General features: G+C 33.3%; 1 protein-coding gene across 1 annotated transcript in view; it reads left to right on the forward strand.

The window, feature by feature from the left end:
• Positions 1-888: 888 nt before the first annotated feature.
• LOC108771395 (adenylate cyclase type 6) overlaps positions 889-25,501 on the forward strand; it is a 91,693-nt gene continuing 67,080 nt past the window's right edge. Inside the window, exons 1-3 of the mRNA XM_018536668.1 lie at positions 889-954; positions 13,291-13,554; positions 16,874-17,032. Coding sequence (XP_018392170.1) covers positions 889-954; positions 13,291-13,554; positions 16,874-17,032 — 489 coding nt within the window. The remainder of the gene's footprint in view (positions 955-13,290; positions 13,555-16,873; positions 17,033-25,501) is intronic.

A 25,501-nucleotide genomic window follows, 5' to 3' on the forward strand; every position in this document is an offset into this window, starting at 1 on the left:
ACTGAAATAATATGCTTCTTCGGTTTGTTACTATAAAGTCAACATTATCTTTTTTTTTTATCTTCTTAAATAAGATTTGTGTTACTTTCTAACATATTTATTTTGTAATTAAATTAAGATATAAAGAGTGGATCATATTTTGGACACGCGAATTATCTTAAATTTAATCCAAATTTTCCAATAACGTACACATTAAAATTAGAAAATTAAACTTTTAATTCATTCCGCAACGGACAAATATTTATCTTTTTAAGGCTTTAATAGTTATTCTTCGAAACAATATTAGCATCATAATATCTACTGTTAAAGATGGATGAGAGGAGACTGACTAACAAATGTTATATGAAGGTAACTCGCGTAGAAGTGTTAGAAAGTAGTATATTGTTACCTAGTGCTTGTTGCAAGTACTAAAGACTTAATGAAAATAACCTAGCATTCCGTATTGTATTTCGTATTCGCACAAGTTTGCCTGAAGACTCATTTTATCATCTTAGAATTAGATACCTCCATCACTTTTTCATTTCATTATTAATAAAGAATATGTTATAAAGTGCATAGATTCTCGTGCGAATATATATCGCATCGTTGCAACATTGCACACAGCGTAAAGCTTAACAGGACGCACTATCTAAAAGCTCTTCGCAGCGGTACACAAATTATTAACGACGTTACTTCAAACGTTAAGTTGCGCATCGAGTATTAATTAATTTGGAGCACGATCGAAGCAGACGTAAAAAGCGATGGCAAAAATAGGAAGAGAATTTTGATGTAGCGAAATTTTTTTTGTGCAGGAGAAACATGAAGTAAGGGACAGCGACACATCTCGTTGCCCCGGAGGGCTCCCCAGTGTCTGGAAGCAAAAGACCGGTGGACACGGAGAATTACGGCATGGATTTCCCGAAGCGAGAGTGGAGCCACAGGCTCAGTCTTCGTGGTAGCCGTAGAACTCATGAGGTAACCATCCCGTCGAAAATTTTCACAGGTTTTTTTTTTAGAATGCGAGTGGACTCGTAAACGAAGCGTTTACCAGAGAAATTAATGTATTAAATCGAAAACACATGTCGATATCTCGTATGCCTTCAGCATTTCGTCGTTCAAAATGTCAGCGACGTCAAAATTAAATTGCCACGAGAAAATCATACTGTTAACGAAATTTATTAACAAGATATTTTCCCCTTTCACATTTCGTATAATTAAATACGTCAGTAATTAAACGCGTTAGGTATAATTGGCCCAGTTTTTGGAATTTGCAATTTCTGAAAGTTTGTAATTTCTGGAAAAATTATTAAACCACTAACTCTTTGTACTTCAGTTATAGTTGCTTTCTACTTGACTGCATGTCATGCCGCCATATGCTGGCGATTACGTATAAAAGAGAAAAGAAAAGACTGCGAGTTACATGCAAGGGATGCATGCCCTTGCATACATTATTCATAAACGGGTTTCTCGGTAAGACTGAACGTTGCCTCGCGATATCGTACGTTGCTCAGGCATAGGTACAAAAATTATATTTTTACATATCGTCACGAAATATCGTAGTTACGAAAAGGTAAATTAAACGAATGCATCTGTATACATTATTTCGACGTAATTGCGTAATTGTGTTACGTTACATATCTTCCAGCATCGATAATTATGAATTGACATAAACGTATAATTTAATCATTGTACGTATGCACATTTATAATAAAATTTATATTGTTATTATTTTACAAATCGATATTAATGCCGGCAGACATATATAGTTATTCAGAAGCGGAAAATTATTTCATACACGATGATGTAGCATAATAAATATACTTTCGCATTAAGGATGTATTATATTTTTTTTACGAAATGAAAAAATTATGAAAAGTTACAGACTTCTCTATGTTGTGTTTGAGTGTGATATAAACATTTTCCGACAATTTAGGACCAGCATTAAAAATTATTTAAATAAAAAGTAGACGTGCTTTTAAAAAACAATTAATATAAAATGAGAAAATTTTAATTCATTTAAATTATAAAGTTATATTGTTAAATATAAATAATGACCCCTTATTGAATTGTTTCATATGTATATGGGATAGTCGTTTTTATCTGAAAAGCATAAATTTCCAATTCCAGTAATTTTTTTGCAGAAACTACATACCTAATGGCCTACCTTAAAATGAGGTATATAGCAATGACAACCAGATACAGATCTCTATACAGAATTGGAAATCCGATATTTCGTTAGTTCACTAAGCGAAGAAGAGATATATGTAGTATATGTTCATTTCAATTGAAGAAGCATTATTTTGCTATCAAATCGAAATTAGATTGTGCACGTTGCAGCGATATTTTCAATTGTTGTTTCGAAAGCGTCATTATCGAAGCGAAATTTCATTCTAAAGCGATCTCCATCAAAGTCACGAAATTTCTCCACGACCATATAAAACGACGGCGATTATCGATCTCTCCCTGACATAACTCTCTCATTACGAGCTACAGTGATATATTTGGTGGTATAACAACGTGCCAGGTGGTGTGTTATCAACCCTTCGCGGAACACACATTGCACGCATATGTTAGGAACACGTCGATGGAGAACGGAAGCAAACGGTACCAACTAAATTCCTCAAGTGTTTAGAATTAGATCCAGTTTCGTCAGGAGACAACGAACACCCATTAGAGCACGGAGCGTTCAGTCAATTTTATCGCTGCGTACACACACTAAGTGGCATCCACATTTCAAGAGGCGTCATCTTGTTAATTTTCGTCTCGCAGTATTTCGAAGTGCCTGAAGCGATCCGTGCCGACAGCAATTCTCCATCGTAAAGAAACTTCGCAATATTTTAATATTTTGATAAGCTACAACTTATGATCGACAAACTTAATTAATTAAGAGCGATTTTAATCCAAAATCATACACTATTAAATTCATAGTGTCAAATTTAACCTAATTTAAATCGCCACTGCTTCTACTCAACATATCGTTATTGTATACTAAAACAATAATGGTTACATTTGACACCATAAGTGTCAGTTTGACGCTGTATAGATTTAACGCTAATCGTTACAATTCAGGGTTGCGTTCCGAAATTCGACTCTGTCAACTCCAAGTATCTTTTATCTTTGTTCAACATTTGGCGAACAACAAAGATGAAAGATACTCAGAGTTGGCAGAGTCGAGTTTTGGAACGCATCCCAGGATTGTCGTAAATTCTTCAGCTTAAAATTCTATGACTTCCCTGATTTCCAGACAAAATTTCATAATTTTCCTCGACTTTCAATAATATTTCAAAATTTTATGTATTCTTGTCTTGATCTGGAAACAAGTAAATACATATTTTGTTGAGAGATCAATTTAACATACAATAGCAATATAAATTACTATCAATGTTACCGACACTGTTGGCATTTTTAATTGTTAAAAGTTAATAATATTCCAAAAAAACTGTGTAATGTACGTACATTACATTTCTTTAAATCTAAGAATTTTAATTTTCCAAATAGTTTTGCAAAATTGCCTGACTTTTCCAGAATTTCTTTGATCGTTTCCAATTTCTCTGACAATTTCTTGATTTCCTTGATTTTCAGTTTTATGGCATCCCTGCAATCGTCATACTAAATTGCAAGCTGCGGAATCCTTTAATTCTTTGTCAAAGAGAATAAAATACCGTAAAAAAGCTCATTTCACGTGTTCATGGTTTGACAGATCAAATGAAATGCACGGCAGAACAGATTGCTTGCTATAGCGAATTCGAATGCAACAGTGCGCACCGATACACATTAAAGGCTGTCATACGCAAATTGACATAAAGCGTATGCATAGTAATACTGTATTATCATACATAAGCAGTTGGATCAGCAAAATATATGTGCACTCGGCATAACTTATCGCATTGTCTGATAAAGAGGATACACGCTGGGCATTTCATCAATCAAGACACTTATGCTTTTACGACCGAATAAATTAACGTGCAACAAGTTTTAACTGGTGCGCATTACTTGGCTAAATGCGCTATTGGAACCCAAAGTTTGTACAGGCTGATAATCGAGAAGTTACCGAAACTGAAGCTACACGTTCAAAATTTACCAGTGTTGAAAATCTATAGTCACGTAACATACATATAAATTTTCAGTACTGGTAGTGAATTTTGAAACACAGTCTAATTGTTATTTTATAACGAGCAGACAGAATGAAATAAATTGAATATGATACTGTAGGAAAAACTTGTTATTTTTATTAGCACTGCAAAAACAATATGTAAACTTGGAAAAATTAATGTTATAAATATGAGAGTTAACAATTCGAGTGGTAACATGACTCAACAATATGTTTTCGAAATGATGACCGTGATGATCTGTGGCTACCCTCCAACAGGAGATACAAGTGACATAATATAACACAGCAAATCATTTAATCTTTGTTTAATATTGGCAAACAACGAGGTCAATCATAATGATTGACTATATTAAATTGTATCATCCCTTGATGGAAAGTACCTTAAATTGACACAGCAACCGTGACGTGTGAAAATTATTAATCCTCTGTTTGCAATCATATTACTCCCATTATCTGCAATCTGTGTGAGTCTGCCTTGTTCAAACCAATAACATTTTTATACTATTATAAGGTCTCAAAAAATGTGAAAAATTTCAGGATTATTTTATAACATCTTTATTACATTACACTAAATAGTTTTTTTTAATTACAATGTTGAAACCTTCAATAAAGACTAAACTTTGAACAAGAGTGAAATTTGTGAGTGACATTTTGCTTGTATCAAAAAAGGTTTAGTTTACAGACAGAGAGAGTGTAACATATATTTTTTAATATTAATAATTGTACCTTCAAAGAATTGCAGGAAAATTTCTTTCATGTAATTAACATAGGCTATATCACGACATTTTAAAGATATTGAATCTAATATAATCACGTAACCAATTAAATAAATGTTGGACTTTTCTGTATGTTTATTTCTACAAAGCTGTAAATGTATACATAGCTGTAATTTTTTTCATTCTGTTTATTACTCTTTAAATTGTTTAGAGTGAAATCTCACTCTAAAAAGTGAAAATTGAGTCTTGAAAATGCTTGGCTCAATTTTCAATCTTTAAGAGTGAAATTTCACTCTTCAGAAGGAGATTTACTGTAAAAGTTAAAGAGAGTAAATAATAGCTATTTAATTTCAACAACTTCCCTACTGTCATCCAGTATATTTTAATAAGAGACGTAAGATAAAGTGGTCTAACAATTATGTTGAGAATTCAAACGGAAAGCGACGATATACAGCGGTGTTAAATATTAATCCTGCCGTCGGAAATATAATGCGCCAAAAATGGACCTTGATAGACCGATTAAATCAACGACTGACTAAACGGGCCGTTTAAACGACGTTTACGGACCACTTACAAACGCGAATCACTTTCCCAATAATCGCGTGCTGTTCTCGCAACGAGACGGCGTTATCGTTTTAATGAGCGAAAGCTCTTTATAGGTCCGTCTCCCATATTGCATTCGCGATTTAATACGTCCACGCGGTTATAATGCGGCTGAGGAATGTTCATGATATCTTAATACCCATACGAGCTTATAATATTTTCTAGTTGGAGGATGCAGTTCAGAATAGAGCGAATTTTGCTCCGAATGTACGCGTGTGTGTAATCCACCGCTATGTGTAACTAAACTGTCGCGCGCACAATGCGTACAATGCGGGGCATACGAGGCACGTGTACTTGTTCGAGCGAGAGCTCCCCTTAAATGCATTTCACGCCGCGCAATCCCATTTAGCGCCACGATCCCATTTGCGGATGAGGAGAAAAATCTATTATGTTTCGTAACTCATTAATGGATCGATGCAGCGAACAATAATAAACGCGATCGATTTGAAATATAGCTATACGTAAAATAAATGTAAAGCATCATATACATATAAAGAATTGTAATATGCGATCAATTAAATTAACAAATAAGCAACGCGTATATATAAAATAAATTATAAACTAAATAGATAGTGCAAAGAATTAATATTGTGAAAAATGAAAATTACATTTAGAGATTAATAGAAGCGATCTAGAACGTAATAAAATGATCAGGAGGAAATTAAAGAAGAAACTTTAGAATGTAAAGATAACAAGCGAGAAACATGGTTTAATTATCCTTTGTACAAGTAAAGTAACACATTGCACAAATAGCATTTATGTTATTTTGAGACGCTCGTTATATTTAATTATCTTATTGTTACTAGGAAAATGTAAATAATTAAATTTAATATTTATGGTATATGCACCCCATCGCGCGCTGATGAAGCAGTCGACATTAAATGATACTTTGCAGACATAATAATAAATAAATTATACTTTTCCCATTGCTTCCGTAACGTTTTTTTTTTTTCGGATATCGAGATACGACATATAGTTTTACAGAATAGGGCTCTTTGTAATTTTATGTATTCTCCGATCATATATAGGGGTCGGGTCATTTATTGGCGGAATGACAAACGCGTGCTTCACCAGTACAAATAATGTGGATAAGACAAGGCCGATCTATTTCCTTCGCTATTTTGTCCAACGTTTTGGTTTGAATAACGTATATACTCGCGATTTATGCAATTTCAGATGTTCTAAGCGAATAGTTTCTAGAAACATTTTTCGTTAGCTACACATTTCAAAAATGTACACATATATATTCATATATTTCTGTATACATATTTTTCGTTAATAAAAATCATGTATTATTTAAAAAATGTTTTTGACTTTAGTAGATAATTAGAATTATTTAACATCAAAACAAAGAGCATACAGCGTTAGTTATAATGAGCGAATGTATTTTATTCAAAATTTACGTTGAATATGTCTAGACGTTTCGGTCTATTTTAGACCATCATCAGTAAAAACTGTTACAATTAAAAATATTACAAAGTTAATTATCGCAAGAGTATAGTTACGCAATCTGTTGTTCTCGCATTTTTTTATGATAAAATGTTATTACGTGCTTGTTCCATTCGTCGATCGAAATTGGCAAGCCTTTTGTATTGTTTAAAACCGTTTTTTTTAGCGTCAAGTGTTTCTAACATTTGTCAATTTAATGAATCTCTTATAGAATTATTTAATTAGATACATAATCTGTATAATTATAATCTTTTTCTGTAAATAATTATAATTTATATATGTTTATACTTTATAAACATATATCATTACCTATTCCGTTTCCTAACCACACATGAATATGCGTGCTACGTTCGCTAGCATTATCGCTGTAATATTTTCCTAGCGAATTCAGGATGCAACGTAGTAACAACGCAAATGAAGCTACTCATTGACTAAAATTTGAAATTTAGAAACATCAAATATAAGAAAGTATTATAATTTGCATAGTTGCAATACGTAATTATACGAATGCATAACAGAACTCTAATCATACTAAAAAAATTTATTTTTAAGTTTCATAAATTCTTATAACTATCACATTTATTGATACCAAAATATGGTTCTAAAATTATTAAAATAATTAGAACGTAACTTTTTTTATAGAAGCATTCGATCTTATCTTGTTGACTTAACAAAAAAAAAAAGATAAAGTGATATTCGCTGTGAAGTACCTTTTTTATTTAGTTCAATACTTGACCGTTACAAATGAGGTTCGAGTTGGTGAAAGGTGTAAAAAAAGCGCACGTACGTCATTAGAGAATTAGAATAGAGGAAAAGAAACGCTTCGAATTGGACACGTCAAGAAACACGGAGCACACGGCTCCGGTAATATGCAATGAAATATAGCAAGCGCGCTCGTGGGGCCTGTCACATTTCTTGGATCCTCGTGTGTACGAGTTTCCCTAACTAATCAGCACGAAGTGTCCACGGAAAAGTTGTTGTTGAATAATTTAAAACCAGTACTCGTTGACAATTTTCACCGACAATTTTTCACGAACGAACGGTGCGGACAAGCGGCTTCGTACGTAATAATCGATTATGAACCATCGACCTTCTTTACGAGGGAAGCAATTCTAACGCGAATTTGATTGGTTAAATCATTCTTAGAAAAGCAATGTAAAATGTGAAGATATTTTGCAGATATATTATTCAAGATGAATATATTTAATAAATGTAAATACGAATTGAAACGGAAAACTTTTTACATTATTCATCTGACCGCTAAAATCTCTCAATTGAATCTCATTTTTTTATTCAATTTTCCTTGTACTTTGTGTATTAAATATCTTTTATATGACATGGATAATTTGCTATATAATTAATACCGCGTCGGTTGCGATATTGATACGCGCGATGACGTCAAATGCAATTTTTATATTCAATAAGCAAAATTAATGCTTTTCGATGTACTCAACATAATTAAACTTCATTGATGGGAAAATACGGAATAAAGTACAATCTAGAATAATCACTTGCCTTTATGGAAGTGTAATTACGCTACCCTTTTCGTCAATCAGAGAGCAAGTATGGATAGAAAAAACATGTATTCGATACAATTACGAGGGGAATTACGCGAGTAATTTAGAAAAAAATGTATTCCATTTTTTTAGTTTCAGTGTTCTGTCGCTTAATTGTTTTGTTCACAGAAATCAAGATTAAAAGGATTAATATAGGAGATGTTACATCTCTTCTTCCTCGTAACTACATTTCTGAGATTTCATTTTGGTAATTTCATTAAAACTAAACGTATAATTTCACACCGTACATTCACATTTACGATATATATAAACCCAGAAAAGAAAATTTAATTACCAAATGCATTTAAATAGAAGATTCACTAATGTGTTGGTTAAATCAATACGTTCTGAATTTTTCAGAGTAAAATCACCAAAACAGTAAAAATATAGCAATTTTTGAAACAGAGTAAAAATATTTTAATTCTTGAAAAAAAAAAGAGTGCCAATTTTCACTCTTCTGGGGTGAAATTTTTTCACTTAAAAAAATATGGCTGTATTTTCATTCTCTTGCAGTGAGACTTTATTTCAAAAAATTTAGAGTGTATGTAGTACAGCGACGCAAAATTAATGCGCAGTCGAACATTATTGAGATTCGTTAATAAAATGCGCCGGAACAATACTTTGCACAAAGATCAGCGACACTAGTGATACGTGTCAGTGTACGCTCCGACATTCGTTCGCCTTACGAAAAAAGTAGAACGATATCGGATTCTCTGTGCCCTGGGAATACCGTCAGTTATAATAGAACGATTTTCACAACACGCGATATCAAAGAGCACATATAAAATATCGATGAGCTTACACGGTGAGAAAAATTATGGAACGTGTATTTTATCGAAGAAGTACTTCTTTTATTCATTTGAACTTGGAAAAAGATCGGAGAAAAAAAAAAGTCGGAGAGAGAGATTATCTCCAATACAAATATTTATAACTCTTAGGAACTTTAATCACATAAAAAAAAGTATATAGAGTATCTGAAAGATATTACAGAAATTAAATAAGTATAAAGAAAGGATATTTATAAACACATTTTCTCAATAAGAGTTCTTCGTAACTTTCATTATTAAATTAACGATTAATTTAATTGTGATATTATTTCAGTTTCAGTTTATAATTTGAAGAACTTATAAAATATATATATATTATTAGGCACACTAAAATCTAATCTCAACACAATTTTTTATTCTCTCCTTACTCATTTAATTTATTCATGTAACGATTATTAATGCTATAAAAAAATATGACGTTCATGGATTTTTGAATTAGAAATTTGGCGCGGCACAAATGTAGAGCCGTTATTTATCATATTCGAAGTAAACTAGATGTCGCGTTCCGCGATACCGAAGCATTGTTAAAAAGAAGCACATTACACCGACTTGTACCTCGTTATCGTGAAAATTGCATGAGTCTGCAGCGACACGATGAAAGTTTCCGCCATTGAAGGTTCACTGAAAATTGCCTGGTGAACACAAAGATGATACACGGATGATACACGAGAAAGAGCGTGAAATCGAGAGAAGTCATGACCGTTTGCAAACGTGTTCACAGCGTATACTGTGTGGAAATAAGAATGGAGAACACGCGCACCAGGATTGTCGCGACACGTATGTATAGACTTGAAGAAAGTCAGATCTCACATTTCACTCTCAAAAGAGGGACGGATTTAGTCATACTTCAAAGCAGCGCCTTCCCAAAAATAGCGAAATGGCTTCCACGTCAAGAATTTCTTCAATTATCGTTCTATTACATATCTTTTTTAAAACAGTTTTTACTTATCTTAATTTGAAGTAATTGAAGAAAAAATATTCTGAATTAATTTTGTATATATCTTGAAAATTGAACGTAGGGATAATTAAATTTCGATCTCTGACCTAATTTTATCGTAATCAAATTTCCAATGAAGAAACATACTCATTTACAAAGTCACTTCTTTTAACATGTGTATAAGGTACATGTGATATTGAGTTTGAATTCTTGCTAGACATTGAAAAAGCTTCGAAAAAATCTTTACAGAATGTTCAAGCGCGTATAATACATGAATAGATAAGAAAAGGAGCATTACTCGCGACTGGTTCTTAATCCGATCCTGGTCCAAAGAAAGCATACACGGGGATGTCTTCAACGAAATTCCCTCACGAATCCCTCAACATGAAAGGATTCGCAAAGGACGTCAGCATCGTATTAAGTTTGTTTTTCTGCGAAAAGAAAAGCCTAAGCCTCATTTCATTCTTTTCTTCTATTTTTTTCCCTTCCTTTTGCTTCAATATTTCAGGATTCTGGAAAATACAACTTACAATGCAATAAAGATAATTGACTGATAAAGAATGTGATAAAGAATTGATTTGTGATGAAAAAAGAAAAGAAAGAATTTGTTCTAGCATTGTTTAATATATATTTTTTTATTTCTTGGATTTCAAATTACTATTAATTAAAGTTAAAATATATTACTAAATTCTCTCCAGATTAATAAAAGTTGCATTATAATGTGTAACATAATTATATTTAATTATTAAATACATATGGAGATATAATTTATATTGTGCAAACTTTAAATATTAAGAACCTGCAATACATTATACGTATATGATAAAGTTTCATTAAGATTAAAGGCCTTTGCACGTGAAAAAGCGTTAACCGTAAATTTAACCTTCCTTTTGTTGTTTGACCCGAATTATCTCTTTTCCAAACATCAGAAACAAAAATTGCGACCGCCAATGCCAAAATAGTGTATAAATAACCTGATAGCTTTCCTATTGATTGGCATTAAGGCGTTAAATGTAAAATTCCAACATGACGAAATTTTTACGACTAACTTTAAAATTATGGTTACGGAATTTTACTTGCATTGCTCCATTATACGTGTTGAAAACTACTAAAATTACGGTTACGATTAACGCTTTTTTACGTGCAAAGGCCTTAACACTCATAACGCCTTCAAAATTTAATGGAGCGATCAAATTCGAATTTAATGTTTAGCACATAGAATATTAACTGAATTAGAAGTGCTTACAGTCACCTCTCTGTCGTACTAGTGTTAAATGTGTCACGGATAATTTAACGCGAATCCACTTTCGGTCGTTACGCGCGGCGTAATAAGGCGACAATCATGCGTATTTACGCAAGACTGCGCACAATAGTGACTGCATACGACATACGAGGACTCTCTTGCACGCTCTTGTTCCCGGTCGTATGCACAGATATATATACGTGCATGCATGGTTGTGCAAAACGTGGCATCGAGAGGCCGCATTGAAAACGGGGTGAAGTGCTTCGTTCCGCGAGAGAAAGGCACGATAAGCACGCGAAACGAGAGCGATGCGGCTTGTTTACTGCGGCCGCAGTTTCAGTTCTCGTTTCCGCAGCTCCATTTCGGAGTGGTCACGTTCATCGATCCTGAAAAAAAACGACGAGTCCCGCTTTGCGAGTTTTTACTGCCCCCGTCGTTTTCCGCATCGACGACTCGCGTCGTGTTTTCACGACGGCGGATCACGACACGACACGACGACAGGGTTAAACGCGGGTACATTTGGACGATAACCAGAATGAAATTTCTGACAGCTGACGTGCGGTTTACGTTGCCACGTAACAAGTCACTTGCCGACAACGTCACTTCCGGGCCTTCCGGTTTAGAACCGGAATGTACCGCCGCGCCGTCCAGTACTGTCGCGTTTCCGTTTTAAGAACACGAGTTTTCTCAAGAAACTTTCAAGTTTCCTCGACATCTCTTTTTCGCGAAAACTTTGCTTCAAGAGTGGACGTATCTCGTTGTAACATTCTTTAATGCTTACGCAGTAGGTATGTTATGATATTTATTACGTTCTGAGTAGCTTGTACAATATGTTGTATCTACAAGATATTTTTGTAATCCTGGATGCAGAAAGACGATCGTAGGTACATCGTGATATTAAGTACACGTTTTAAAGTTATTTTTGTAATCTCGGATGAAGGCAAAACGGGCGACGTGCTCAAGTTCGAAGAAGGAAGATTTTGAGGGAATTTAGACGTAGTTCATGCATTGTAGCGCAAAAACGTGGCTTCACGTTTCTCTTCGTACTGCAATTTCCGCGCAAAGTTACGAAAATTTACGTAACGGGTGTCGACTTTCTTTTGACGTTACTTGGGATGTTTCACCTTTGCTTTGAATAGAACCAAGTAGATACTTTTAACGCCTGAGGCGACATGGAATAATAGCGTCTCTGTGACACAACACTCCTGATCCGATATTAAAAATGTCTTAAAATATACCTTTCCCGGTAAAATAAAGAAATTATATCTAAGTTAAATAGTGTCAGAGAATATATATATATATATATATATAATTATTTTTTCTACCTGCTTTCCATTAAACTTTTTAAGCTTATAAAATTTTTTATTAAATATTGAGTCAAGTATGATAAATGTAGTTGACAGATTTTAAATAAAATGTTATAAATGTCAATCCAAAATGTTGATAATTTTATTTATATATAGATTCATATGCGAGTTATTTATAGACTACATTATTATAACGAACTAATTAACAAATCCGCATTACGTTTTTATCTATTTTTATAGAACACGTCTATGTTTTAGCTGCTGTATAAAAATAATTCAAAAGTTATCAGTACTTTCTAGCAGCAATACATACAATAGAAACTGTTCTTTCAAGACAATGAAATATTATAAAAATCATGTTTTGATTATAAGCGAAATAAGTTCAGAATTCCTTGTTTGTTGTTTTCGAATAAAAGAGGATAAAAAATGTAATGCAATCACATATTTCTAATATTTCTAAGGGAATTAATATTTCTTAGGAAAATTTAAACTTAATCATAATTAATTAATCATTGAAAGTGCATGCCAATTGAATGATTGTGACCTTTCCTCATTCCGCCAGGGCGAAATCGGACACAGAATAAGTGGAGCCCCCAGGTCCACCAGGAGATGGGCAAGCCTCAGGCAACATGTGAGCAGTAGTCATGACGGCGGTAAACCTCGCGTCGAGTTACTGTTTAATACATCCGGTTCTAAAGCCTCTACACCGTCCTCGCAACCGCACACTCCTAATACACCGAAAACACCGCACACCCCGCCTATCAAGAAATCCAATTGGGAGGTCATTGAACACTTCACCGGCGCGCCGCGCCCCTCCATTATCACGGTGAGTCTTAGGCCCGTATTCAGAACGCGCTAACAACGATGTTAGCGCGCCAACATGCTTATTTTACGTCACGTATACTATAGAATTTCAGAGATCAAAGCGCGCTTTTATCGATCTAGTGCGTTCTGAATATGGACCTTACTGTTTTATAAAATGCATCATCATGGGATAAATGTCACCAATTATAGCCAGTGAATAAATTTTAGTTTTTAAGTGTAACTATAAAATAATATAATTGCATAAAAATGAAGAATATTTTTGAACATCAGAAATGTCAGAGGATAAAAAACCTATTTTATACTCTGTTTAATGATATAATTTAAGATGATTTAATTGTTAGATAATTAATTAACATAGATTGAGATAAAATTATAAATTATTATACTATTAAATTGGTATGACAAGAATTAATGTATATTTTTTTGGAAACTATTTGAATTTTGTAAGAAATAAATGAGTAGGTGGAATTAATTAATATTTTATGCACTTTACATTATTCATTAAATAGCAAATGTTTTAAAGTACTAATTAACTTTTTTAATTATTGAATAATGTCAAACGAATATTTATAATTAGCGAGCGATATGATAATTAATAGATGATATTAATATCCAATATAGACAATTATTTACGAGTAACTTCCTAAAAACGTCATTTTGTCATTAAAAAAAAAATGTTTACTCAAAACGTTTTAGAAGCAAAGAATCTATTATTTTTTATTCTCTATCAATGGCTGCGTTCAACAGGAAAAGCAGCTTTTATAAAAGCAACTGTTATAAAATTCTTGTTTTCGATTCCTTATTAGATCCAAATGTATAAACCAGTCATATTGAAAAATTTACAACAGTTGCAAAGCTGCTTTTTCTCTGCTGAACGCAAACAATCAATGTACAGCTTTTTCAGCGGTTCTATATTCATCGTTTAATATTACATACGTTTCCAGCTTTAGTTGTTAAGTGTGTGTGTGTGTGTGTAACTACTCTGCACAGATTCTGAATCATTAACCTTTCATATAATCTCGAATTTACTCCAAATTTAATTTTAAAGTGAATGTTATAAATATGGATTACTCGCACTCTTAGAGAGCTTATGTATTCACATGTTAATGTACTCCTTCCACATTTATTAAATTTTATTTGTTATATGCAGATTTATATAATACTATTAAAAAAATGTAATAGATTTCTGTTTCAAGATAGTAGATTTTTTTTTCCAAACTCATACAGAATGACTATTAATTTCAACAATTAATTGAAATAAAATTAATTGAATTGAAGAAAAGAATATTTGCGCAAATTTTCGTAATTAATAATTTAATTAACTAAGTGATAATTAAATTAAAGAAGTAGTGCTGTGTTACAATTCTAGTATTTCAGCAAATTCTCTGACGAGTTATTATTATCCATGAATAATGTAACTTTCGACATTAGAGAACGTTGCGTCGTTATCGGATGACCGGGTAAAATGTCGAACATCTGCGAGAAAGAGTACATTCTATTAACAACTGCGCGTACGTGACCGTATATGAGTAATACACGCCCATGTGGTGCACACGCATCACGTTTCTCCATTACCGCGACCAAGTCTCTAACAGAAGGTGTACGAATCACTGAACAAAACGAGGAAACGGGAAACTGTGCGGAAAGACGAAACCCACTTTGTCAGATCCGTTTCTCTTTGATGCATTCGCTCAATTTTCAAGATGGAGGCGCGACTTCGTGCATTACACAGCATTCCGGTATTGAACTTTGTCAATAAAGTCCGACTCTCCGTCGATATTTGAAACTTATTTGATTTTTTAGTCTATTTACGTTGCTTGCGCACTTTATGCACTTATAGCATTTTCGCTTTCTTTCTCTTCAGCACTCGAATATACACTGTGAAAAAATAAAATGTTATTTTTAACTTAATGACGTATAATGGACTTTCCCAGACGTAACAAAAACCTTTAATTAATATTTTTTTAAATACGTCTTTAAGTTAAAATTAATATTGAATTTTTTTACAGTGTATATGTTTATCTCATTTATAATGTAAAAATTTTTGATGATTTTGAGTAACGCGAATAGACCTCTTTTTTCTATTTCGCGTTGCTATCAAGTTTGAGGACGAAATTTTTGTCATTCATCATGTCGTAATTTACGAATTGACCGAGTTGTCCTCATCAAAATTGCCATTTTGCGCGACGAACCATCGAAAATGAACGGCGAAATTCTCATAAATACATTACGAAGTCTGACAGAAAAAAATCGCGATATCGTAGAAAGCGGGACGCGCGCGCGAATAAATAAATCGTAATAATTTTCCGCTCACACGGCTGCACGTTTCGTATGTATTTCGTATGTTTCATGATCTCTCTCGAAACGGGCGGAATTATTGCTACGGAAACTGCTCGCGGCCGACGTATGTACAAACAATCGCGCTGGGGTAGGCAGCGATTATCGTATTACGGATAAACACCAGCAAACACGTCCGTCGACTACAGTGTGTGCCTTTCGTTAAATCACATTTATGCACCGTGCACTGTACTGTTTGCGCGACGAATCGTGACGTAGCGATATACTACCGGGTACCCCGAAATTAACCGAAACGTAAATGACATAATGTTGAGCGCGATGAAATTTGTATTATTTTTTATTAGCTTTAAATATACTCGTTTTTCGATATATTTGCAAATAAAAATTCGCGAGTAACATTCATCGTCGCATAAATAGTACTTGTAAAATAACATTCAAATGTCTATCTTTCTATCTTCAAAATTTAATTCCTAAAAATACTGTTTACTTTTAATTATTCATGATTTGAGAATTATTTGTGTTTTATTATGAACAATAATTCATTCAAGAAATTTTTAGAATTGACAAGATCATGATATCACTCTCTGACTTCAAAAAAATAACACAACTAAAAAACCGTAATTTTCAAATTATTATCATCATGAATGAGTTAAGTAAACATTAATTATCAAATTAATTATCAATATTAATCAAAAATAAATTAATTTTGTAAATTAACGTTACAGTATATAAAACGACACAAAAAAGGTGATCTTACAAAAATATCATCAAAATTGTCATAACTCAAATACATGACTAAAGTTTTAACGGTCCAATCTAAACTTTAGTGCCTAAATAATAACTTTTAGTGTAAATTTATATACACATTGTAAATATATTTTTTAATTTATTATACACAATTATAAAGATATATATAATATAAAATTAATTTTTCGTGTAAAAACTACGTCTCAAGAATGAGCACATTTTACAACTCAATATTTTGATATTCCTCATCAAGAACTTCATCGGTCTGTTCGCAGATGGCTAGAGGTTCGGAGATCGGCATAGCACCGATAACCGGAAGAGAGTCTGTGACGGAAGCTGCAACGAATGTAGGGATCACTCAGCACACGCGGAAATGCGCTCTGAGCAGATTCCTGAGCTCGCTATGCGGCTCTCATCATTTCAAGAACCTGCAGGTAGGAGTGGCAACCATTTTCTGCTGCGCTCATCTTTTTCTTTCCCTTTTATTCCGCAATTAGACGAATATCACGCTTTTAATGAGAGTACCGGATACGTAATTACATCGATCGCAGCCGGTGCACCTAGCAAATATTAGCTGAATTCGATGTAGACATACCATGTAGATTTTTACTTTTCGAAGTGGAAACGATAAGGCGTCTACCGCGTTGGTAATCGTGTGTCTAACTTACACACGTGGTGGAATTTTATACACTCTTTGTGGAAGGTTCTGTTTGAAGTGAAATCCAACATTTAACAGCGCATTGTAATTATGAATTAATTAAATTAATACTACGCCAATGTGATTCTTACTAAAGAATTATAATAAGTATCTACATTTTTTTAATTAGCTAATTGGAATTGTTAATTAAAATGGTTGATACGTTGTTACTGATACATTGGTCTATTATGATAAATATACTTCGTTTTTTTCATTTATTTTATATAATCTTTTGTGTATTTTTATTAAAAGTATTAAAGTTAATGACGTATTGATAAGAAATATTGAGATTTATGTTTTTAATAGTCATCTTTGCAAGTTTTTTTCGTATCTCTCCAATAATTATTAACTTATAAAAATAAACTATCTCTTCGCATACGTGCGATTCACATTCAAAATATATGAAATTAATATTAAAAGAGTATATATTATTTAAGAGAGAGGATGCTGGTGTGACCAAATTATCGACGTTATCATCGTATAAAAATCTTCGAATTAATTGAACAGATTTAAAAATAGACACAAAATTAGGAGGTAATTTAATGAACTTTATACTATAATTGAAAAAAAATTGAATAATTTTTAATGAGTCTTCATCATAACGAATTTCATTAACGCGTTAAATACGATACATTTTTTATCTTAGCAATTTCTGAACAATCTAATTTTCAATCTTCTTGCTAATAATGAGATTTCTTGAAAACTCTATTGCTGATAATAAAGAACACGCTGATAAGATCTTAAAGCGATATCTTAAGCTGATTATAGTGACATTCCTCGTCAAACTCTTGTCATGCAAATCAATGATACTATCGGAAATTAATCTAAGTTCGTCATACGGAGGCACGCGCGAGTGAGGGAAATGCGTCGGCGCTGTCGATTGACGTGCGTCCGCTGCGTAGGAGTAGTAATACGCGTCAGACCTGGCAAACTCAGGCGAAGAGAGAGAGAGAGAGAGAGAGAGAGAGAGAGAGAAAGAAAGAGAGAAACAGAGAGAAAGAGAATAAATGAATGTGACTCTATAATATTAGCTTTCTCAGCTATTTCAAAATACAATTTATAAAAATGATTTCAAATAATTTAAATTTTTTACACAATTTAAGTGACATTAAGGAGGTGCTATAGTAATCAAATTATCGAAATTACAGTCGTATAAAAATCTCCGAATTGACTGAACGGAATTAAAAATCCTTTCACAGAGGATTAAAATAGACGCAAAATTAGGAGGTGGTGAATTTTATATTAAAATCGGAAAAAAGTTAAAAATTATTCAATTTTTTTTTCAATTATAGTATAAAGTCTACTAAACCACCCCCTAATTTTACGTCTAATTTTAAATCTGTTCAATCAATTCGAAGATTTTTATACGATGATAACGTCGATAATTTGGTCACACCAGTAGCCTCTCTCTTAAATAGTACCTTTTAATATTAAATTGTAAACGGCTCAAGTTTCTCACACTGTTTTATTTCATAAAGTAAGGTGTTATACATCTTCACTCTTTCATAGAACATATTCTTTCACACATTTCTCATTCTATGGAATTTTATTGTAATATTCCCGGCCTGCCAAGTCTTTCACTCTCATTTTCTAATACTGTTTCTAATTTATTTTTTAATTGCTCCGGCGACATGTCGTTTAGGCTCTTAGAAACAGAAAAGTACACACATTATACACACACACACACACACACACACACACACACACATATATATATATATAGTGAGAATGAAAGAGAGAAAGAGAGATATGAAGGGAAAAAAAAGAAACTGTTAACCGGGAGAATAAAATTTCGCGCAACAAGTTTCGACTGTCGGTATTCGGCTTCTGTATCATGCCGTAAAATGGTATGAGGCGAACAAGTTCGCGACAGTTTCAAACCCGAAACTGCGGACCGCGTTTTCTCTCTCTTTTGTGCGAACAGTAGCGCGCATATCCAATGCAAACGACAAATTGTCTCTCTCCCTTCGTAGGCCGCATATGTGTCTCGGACACAATCGCTGTATTTCGCGGTTAAATCATCGGTTTTGTCCGATGGAAAATAGAACGCGACTGGCGAAGATACAACCGTTCGCGGTGCTCGTGAGGCTGCGAAATCCGACGGTCCGGTGGCACGAACAACGTGGTTAACGCGTTAGCGGCCCTTTGCCACCCCGTAGGGCTCGAACAGAAATATATCGAAATGTCTCGCCCGTCAAATGCAGCGAGTGCTCTAACAAGGACTTTGATGTATGGAAATATCGCGGAGGTGTTTTAGAATATTGAACATGTGCGCGAATACCGCTGTCGAGGAACATTCCAAGTCGTATTTACTTTAAACTGACGTATGGTAACTACAAAACTAGGCCACTTTGCAACTTTAAGAGAATTAACTTGAGAATATTTATATACCAAAAATGTTGTTTCTCTAATGTTACTACTTGTATTCACGGAGCCATGAATTAAACAAGTTTGAAAATGATATTTTACGTTTGTAGCTCTCTCTCTCTCTCTCTCTCTGTGTATACACACACACACACACACACACACACACACACACACACACACAATCAAATATATTATATATTTTTTTTTATTGTGTAAATTATTCAAAATTGTTGGATATATGAAAGACTGTAAAAATTTTAGATTTTTTTCTCTGCAGAAAAAGAAAACTGGACCGTGTTTAATCTAATTGTTTTGTTAGACAACTAATCTTCAAAAAAAAACGAAATTTCTACATTGCATCACACGTAATGTAGAAAATATCTTCGGGACTCAACTATCGGTTTTCCAGGAAAGAAAAACGACACTTTACACTTTATTTGTCAAAGAGTTCCTTCGACGACTACTCTTAAAAGTTTGATGCATCACTGAAAATACATCAGACGCAATTTACATTTCGCCTCGTCTTTTCGCGTCGCTGTATGTCCAACATAAATTTGTAACTTATCTTCACGAACTGCATCGAAAGCTGTTCATAATTTTTTTTCGAAGAACAATTTTCTCTTACGAATCTTCAAGTTTATCTGTTGAGAATCGTATAGTACGTCTTGAATCAAATGAAACACAGGACTTAGTCTATTAACATTAATAACATTAATCCAAAATTTACATTTTCTGAATTTCTTGGAGGTAAACTCACTAACGACGATTAAGATTCGGATAACTATAGATCGTTGAAGTTTGGTCTCGGATCAGAACTGTTATCCATTAACCGCCATGGTTTGCTTCCGTTCTGTTGTGAGGAGTAGCTCAAGTGAATCCTAAAGTAAAATCTATTACCCCCAATCAATAACCAATGGCGTATCGACAGTTGCGTCCTCTTTCCTGCATATACAAAATCGATCTGTCTTCCTATAGAACAAAACTATTGCTCTTCTTCTAGTGGAGAGAGTTGACGATATCGTTGCGTCAAATGGATTAATAACGTGAAGTACAATAAAGAAAAAATAATAAAATAATAATTCATAAAAATGAAGATAAATTATACATATAATAATAATTATATTGAAATAAAATGCTCACATTATAAGTAATTAAATATAAAATTAAATATAAAGTTTTTAGGAGGACGCGTGATTTGTACCATGATTAATGCAGAGATTGAAATAAGATCTATAAAAACGGTTTTCCGTTTAGAAAATGAGTTTACGAGAGTCCGCGTGTTACACGTGGGAATTCGAGGGCGACAACTCGTGAATTCGAAAATTGCCTCGCGATTGTCACGGGAAACGTGACAGGATAACCGGAAAATGGCGCGAATTACGATATTCCTCGTGCAATTCCTGCGGGAACGACTTGCATCGTCTGGTCACGTAAATCGGGAAGCGCGAGCTCGACAGAGTAGTCCCTCAATGGGTGTTTTTTACGCGACACGCGTCGATTTGATTGTGTTTCGCTTCACCGATATTCCCATCGGCGATGCGTCGCAATGCTTTCAATACGACGGCGGTAGATTCGCCGTCATTTTTCCGATCAAATAAGCGAATCCAAAGGGAGTCTCTCCGTCGTTCTGAAGCCGTTATATTGTGGTGTTACATATTTGATGATGAAATGAATATCCTTATCGACACGTTAAAAGAGGATTAACGCAAGGTTGCCCGTTGATTCCTCATCCTAAAATGCCATTCCATAACTTCTTGATTTCTTTGATGTCTTCAATACTATTTTAAAATTCCCTCGATTTTCTTGATATTTCCCTGATTTCTGTAATTTAAAAAATTACAAGTTTCCGCAAATTGAATTTCCAAAATGCGAACTAATAGTAAAGTTTTATAACTACGTCTATAATTGCACAAGGTAAAATTCAAACGTAAGATTCATTTAAATTTTATTTTAATGAAAATTGAAGAGAAGAGCATTTAATACATAATGATTATAAAAAGGTGCTCGCAATTGCGAACATTGGACTATCTAAATGTCTGTAATACAAGCCTACCGATAGGAGGAAAGATATTTCTTCAGAGAGAAACCATGTGGTACAAATGACGGAAACCTCAACGAAATTATTCATTATGCCTGGGAGTATCTCGGTCACATGTGCGTGATTATTCATATTTCGTCGCATGGACTAAAGATTAATTGGTTTCTTTCGTCGATTCAAGATAAAAACGCCGTCATATTTAATTATTATCGGTCATTTTAAAGACTTTCGTCGCGAGTGTTAATTAGACATTAACATTGCAAGAGAAATGGAAGAGATAAAAAAATTACCGTTTATAGATGCTTTGAGAATGATGTAATTTTACTCGAATATCGATTTTAAATTTCAGAACAAATTTTCAGGAGATATTGAGATAGAAAATCTAGATAGAATCCATCAATATTTTCTCGATAGTTACATATATTGATTCGTTCGGAAATATTAATGTCAATCTGTGGCGGCATAAGATACTGATTTTTTTTCAATCTATCCCGGCTTAGATCTTTTATTATTATTCGAAGTAAAAGACGATATTTTATTTTTCTTCCTATCCTACGGGATTTTACTTCTCAACAAAGGAGAAATTCTAAAATTACACAACGTCGACAAATGCAATGAGTGGGGTGACTTAAATAAAATTTATTCTGACAGTACACACCCTGAGGCCTGACCGACTTAAGTCGCCCAATATCTGTCTTTTGTGATCGTTTTACAATATCCGTGATCGACTTACAATATCCGCAAAGCCATAGAATACAACTCTTACAAGTAAATCGCTGCGAGATTACATTGAGACAGAAGTAGACAGAACTCGATTATTCGGAAGTCACAATAGATAAAATCAGAATGCAACGAAGAAGAAAGAAAGAAAGAAAGAAGAGCAATGGATTACAAAATTCGAGGATAAAAGGATCAACAAGAAGATGGAGATTTGTTCTACCTTGTGTCTTTTAGTCGCGTCTAGTTTGCACTTTCAATTCAATGTAACGCGTAAAATCAATATCTTTAACAATTTACAATATCTTTAATCATTACATCGTCACCGTTGACATTTTTCAGCCACTGAGGTAAACCCAGACCCATGAGGATATTCTTGCATATAAACGGGCAAACAAAAGTATACCGGGAGTTAAACGAAGTGCATCGCGATTTATACTAGAGATTTACGTCACAAATTTCCGCAGGGCACGCTTTCTCCCTTTATAACGGAACAATGGCTTATGCATTATGCCCACATATGAGAAATATTGAAAGCAAAACGAGAGCAAACGGAGATGGCGGAAAAGCAAAACGGAGATAACGTTAGAAACGACCGCCCCGACCGCTTTTATATTATACTATAATAATATAATTTAAACCCACACAGTACAGATTTCTGCAATATTGCAGCAACATTGCAACGTTCCAAAAATGATATAGTAATCTTGCAAATGTTGCAGCAAGCTTAATTCTGTATAACTGTATGGTCCTATTCTACAGTATTACATAATATACGGTATCTTTTGGGTGTACCAAAACTGACGATAAATATTTTAAAGACAAATTGTAATGATGACATCTTTGTAATATTTTAAAACAAAAGGTTTAATACGAAAATATCATATATGCCAAGACTATGATACTTTTAAATGAGAAGTTTAAAAATTACGAATAATAGATTAGAGTTTCACGCACCCAGAGATAGCAAAATGACTGTGTTGAGAAAAATAATTGAAATAAAAAATAGTAAATATCTACATATTTCCAGTGCAGGAAAAAAATTGAAATAGATTCAATAGGAATATTTATTTAAAGAATGCGTTTATAAAAATACTAAATACTTTGTTTTTTTCGTACTTACTATGTCAAATATTTATTTTAAATAGTATTTTTTTTTAATGCATCCTTTAAATAAATATTTCTACTGAATTTATTTCAATTTTTCCTCAGCTCTGCAAAATGGTCAGTGTGAAGATGTTTCCTCAAAATTCATGCCTTTGATAATAATAAAATTCAGCACTTTTATATCATTTTGTTATCTCTGGCTCGCGAAATTCTAGGTGTCATCATTTTTAAACTCTTCTCATTTGAAAACTATCAAAGCCTCGATATATATATATTTTCGTATTAGAGTTTTTTATCTAAAAATATTAAAGTGACTCTACGCTACCAATAAACTATCAGTATTAACAAATACTGACGATATTATTGATCGTGCGTGGTTAATATTGATGGATTGACGTAAAATACTGACAGTGATCTGGATTTTGATTCTTCAACGTCTGTATCGCTCTATTAGGATCCATGTCGTAGTATGTCACTATGCAATAGATACGTAAAACTAAAGTGAAATATATTGTCAATAACATTGATCGTATAAATTTGAAAACATTTGAAATATTGATGCATACTGTCAGTATTACTTTCTAATTAGTTATTCAATATTACTATTCAGTATTATTAACCGTGTCATATCTTTATAAAGAATCTGACTTTAAAATATTTATTATCAGTTTTAGAATGCCCCCTGTATAAAATGTTTGTGGTATGTTATAACGTATTACAAGAGGACTGGATTGCAAATATCACTCGAAAATTGCATGTTACGCTCGTATCGGAGAAAACAAAAAAGTTGCTATTCCCGGGTGCATTCGCAATGTTGCATTGTTGCAAATATTTCACAGCATGATGAAAGATTAAAATATTAACAATTCAGAGCTACAATAACGTATCTTTGTCGATCGTTATGACCACTGATAACACGCCAACGGTCACTGAGCTTTTCAACTGCAACCGATGACAGCAATTCCATCTGGGATACAACGATAAGATCTCTTCTCTCGCCAATTCTACAGAGAAGCGAGCAGCAAAAAAAAATCGCGTTGAAATCGGCTATCTATCGATTAACGACGGCTATCTATCGGCACCGTTCCTCTCAATTTTCTCCACGTGACTTGCAGCTCTGTCGAATTCGATTTAATCAAACCTCTTGCGCTTTTGCAGTCGGAAAGCCAACCGAAAAATTCACCAACCAGCGTAGTGTCGCGTAAATTGCTACGTGCTGTGCCGTAAATACCACGAATACATGACACATTTATTGTAAACAAACGAAAAACAATAAATAAATTCCGTTGTATTTGGATGAAAATACACTTTAAAAGTCGGATAATTTTCTAAAATTTGGGACAAAATTTTGGAGATAATTTTATATACAGTAAATTGTATACTAATACATTTTAATGTATATTTATTATATTATATATGACATAAAAGAGAATATATATCTATAAATTTTGATACAAATTATATATAATCTAACAAATCTTAATTTGTTGATTGCAATATACTAGTTTATCAGCGTATAAAGACATTACAATTTTAATATTGCAATCATAATATAATTGTGATGAATCTGACAATTTAAAACAGTCAATACACGTAAAAACCAATATCACGATACGAACTATTTTAATACGTGCAGTAAAATCATCTCTTTCACTTTTTTTAGTAAACGCGCGACATTGCTGACGCAGTGCCTGAAAAGATATATAATGCATTTTTCAAACATACCGCTGCATTGCAGGTAGATAAATCAGAAATATGCTAAAAAAAAAACGCGAAAGCACATAAAAATAAAATAAATTCAATAGTTCCGAGATTTTGTTTCCTTACATTGTTTAATCTTAATTTGATTAAGTTCCATTTTCAACAGACGACTCTCTGCAAATAGATCGCGATTCGCACTATGTACACTGACTGATTTGAATAACAGCGGTGCGGCACGTAAAATTCAACGCTGACGGTAACGTAATATGTCTGCGC

Source organism: Cyphomyrmex costatus, unplaced genomic scaffold (assembly GCF_001594065.2).
Source record: "Cyphomyrmex costatus isolate MS0001 unplaced genomic scaffold, Ccosl1.0 scaffold158, whole genome shotgun sequence".
In the NCBI taxonomy this organism is placed as follows: Eukaryota; Metazoa; Arthropoda; class Insecta; order Hymenoptera; family Formicidae; genus Cyphomyrmex; species Cyphomyrmex costatus.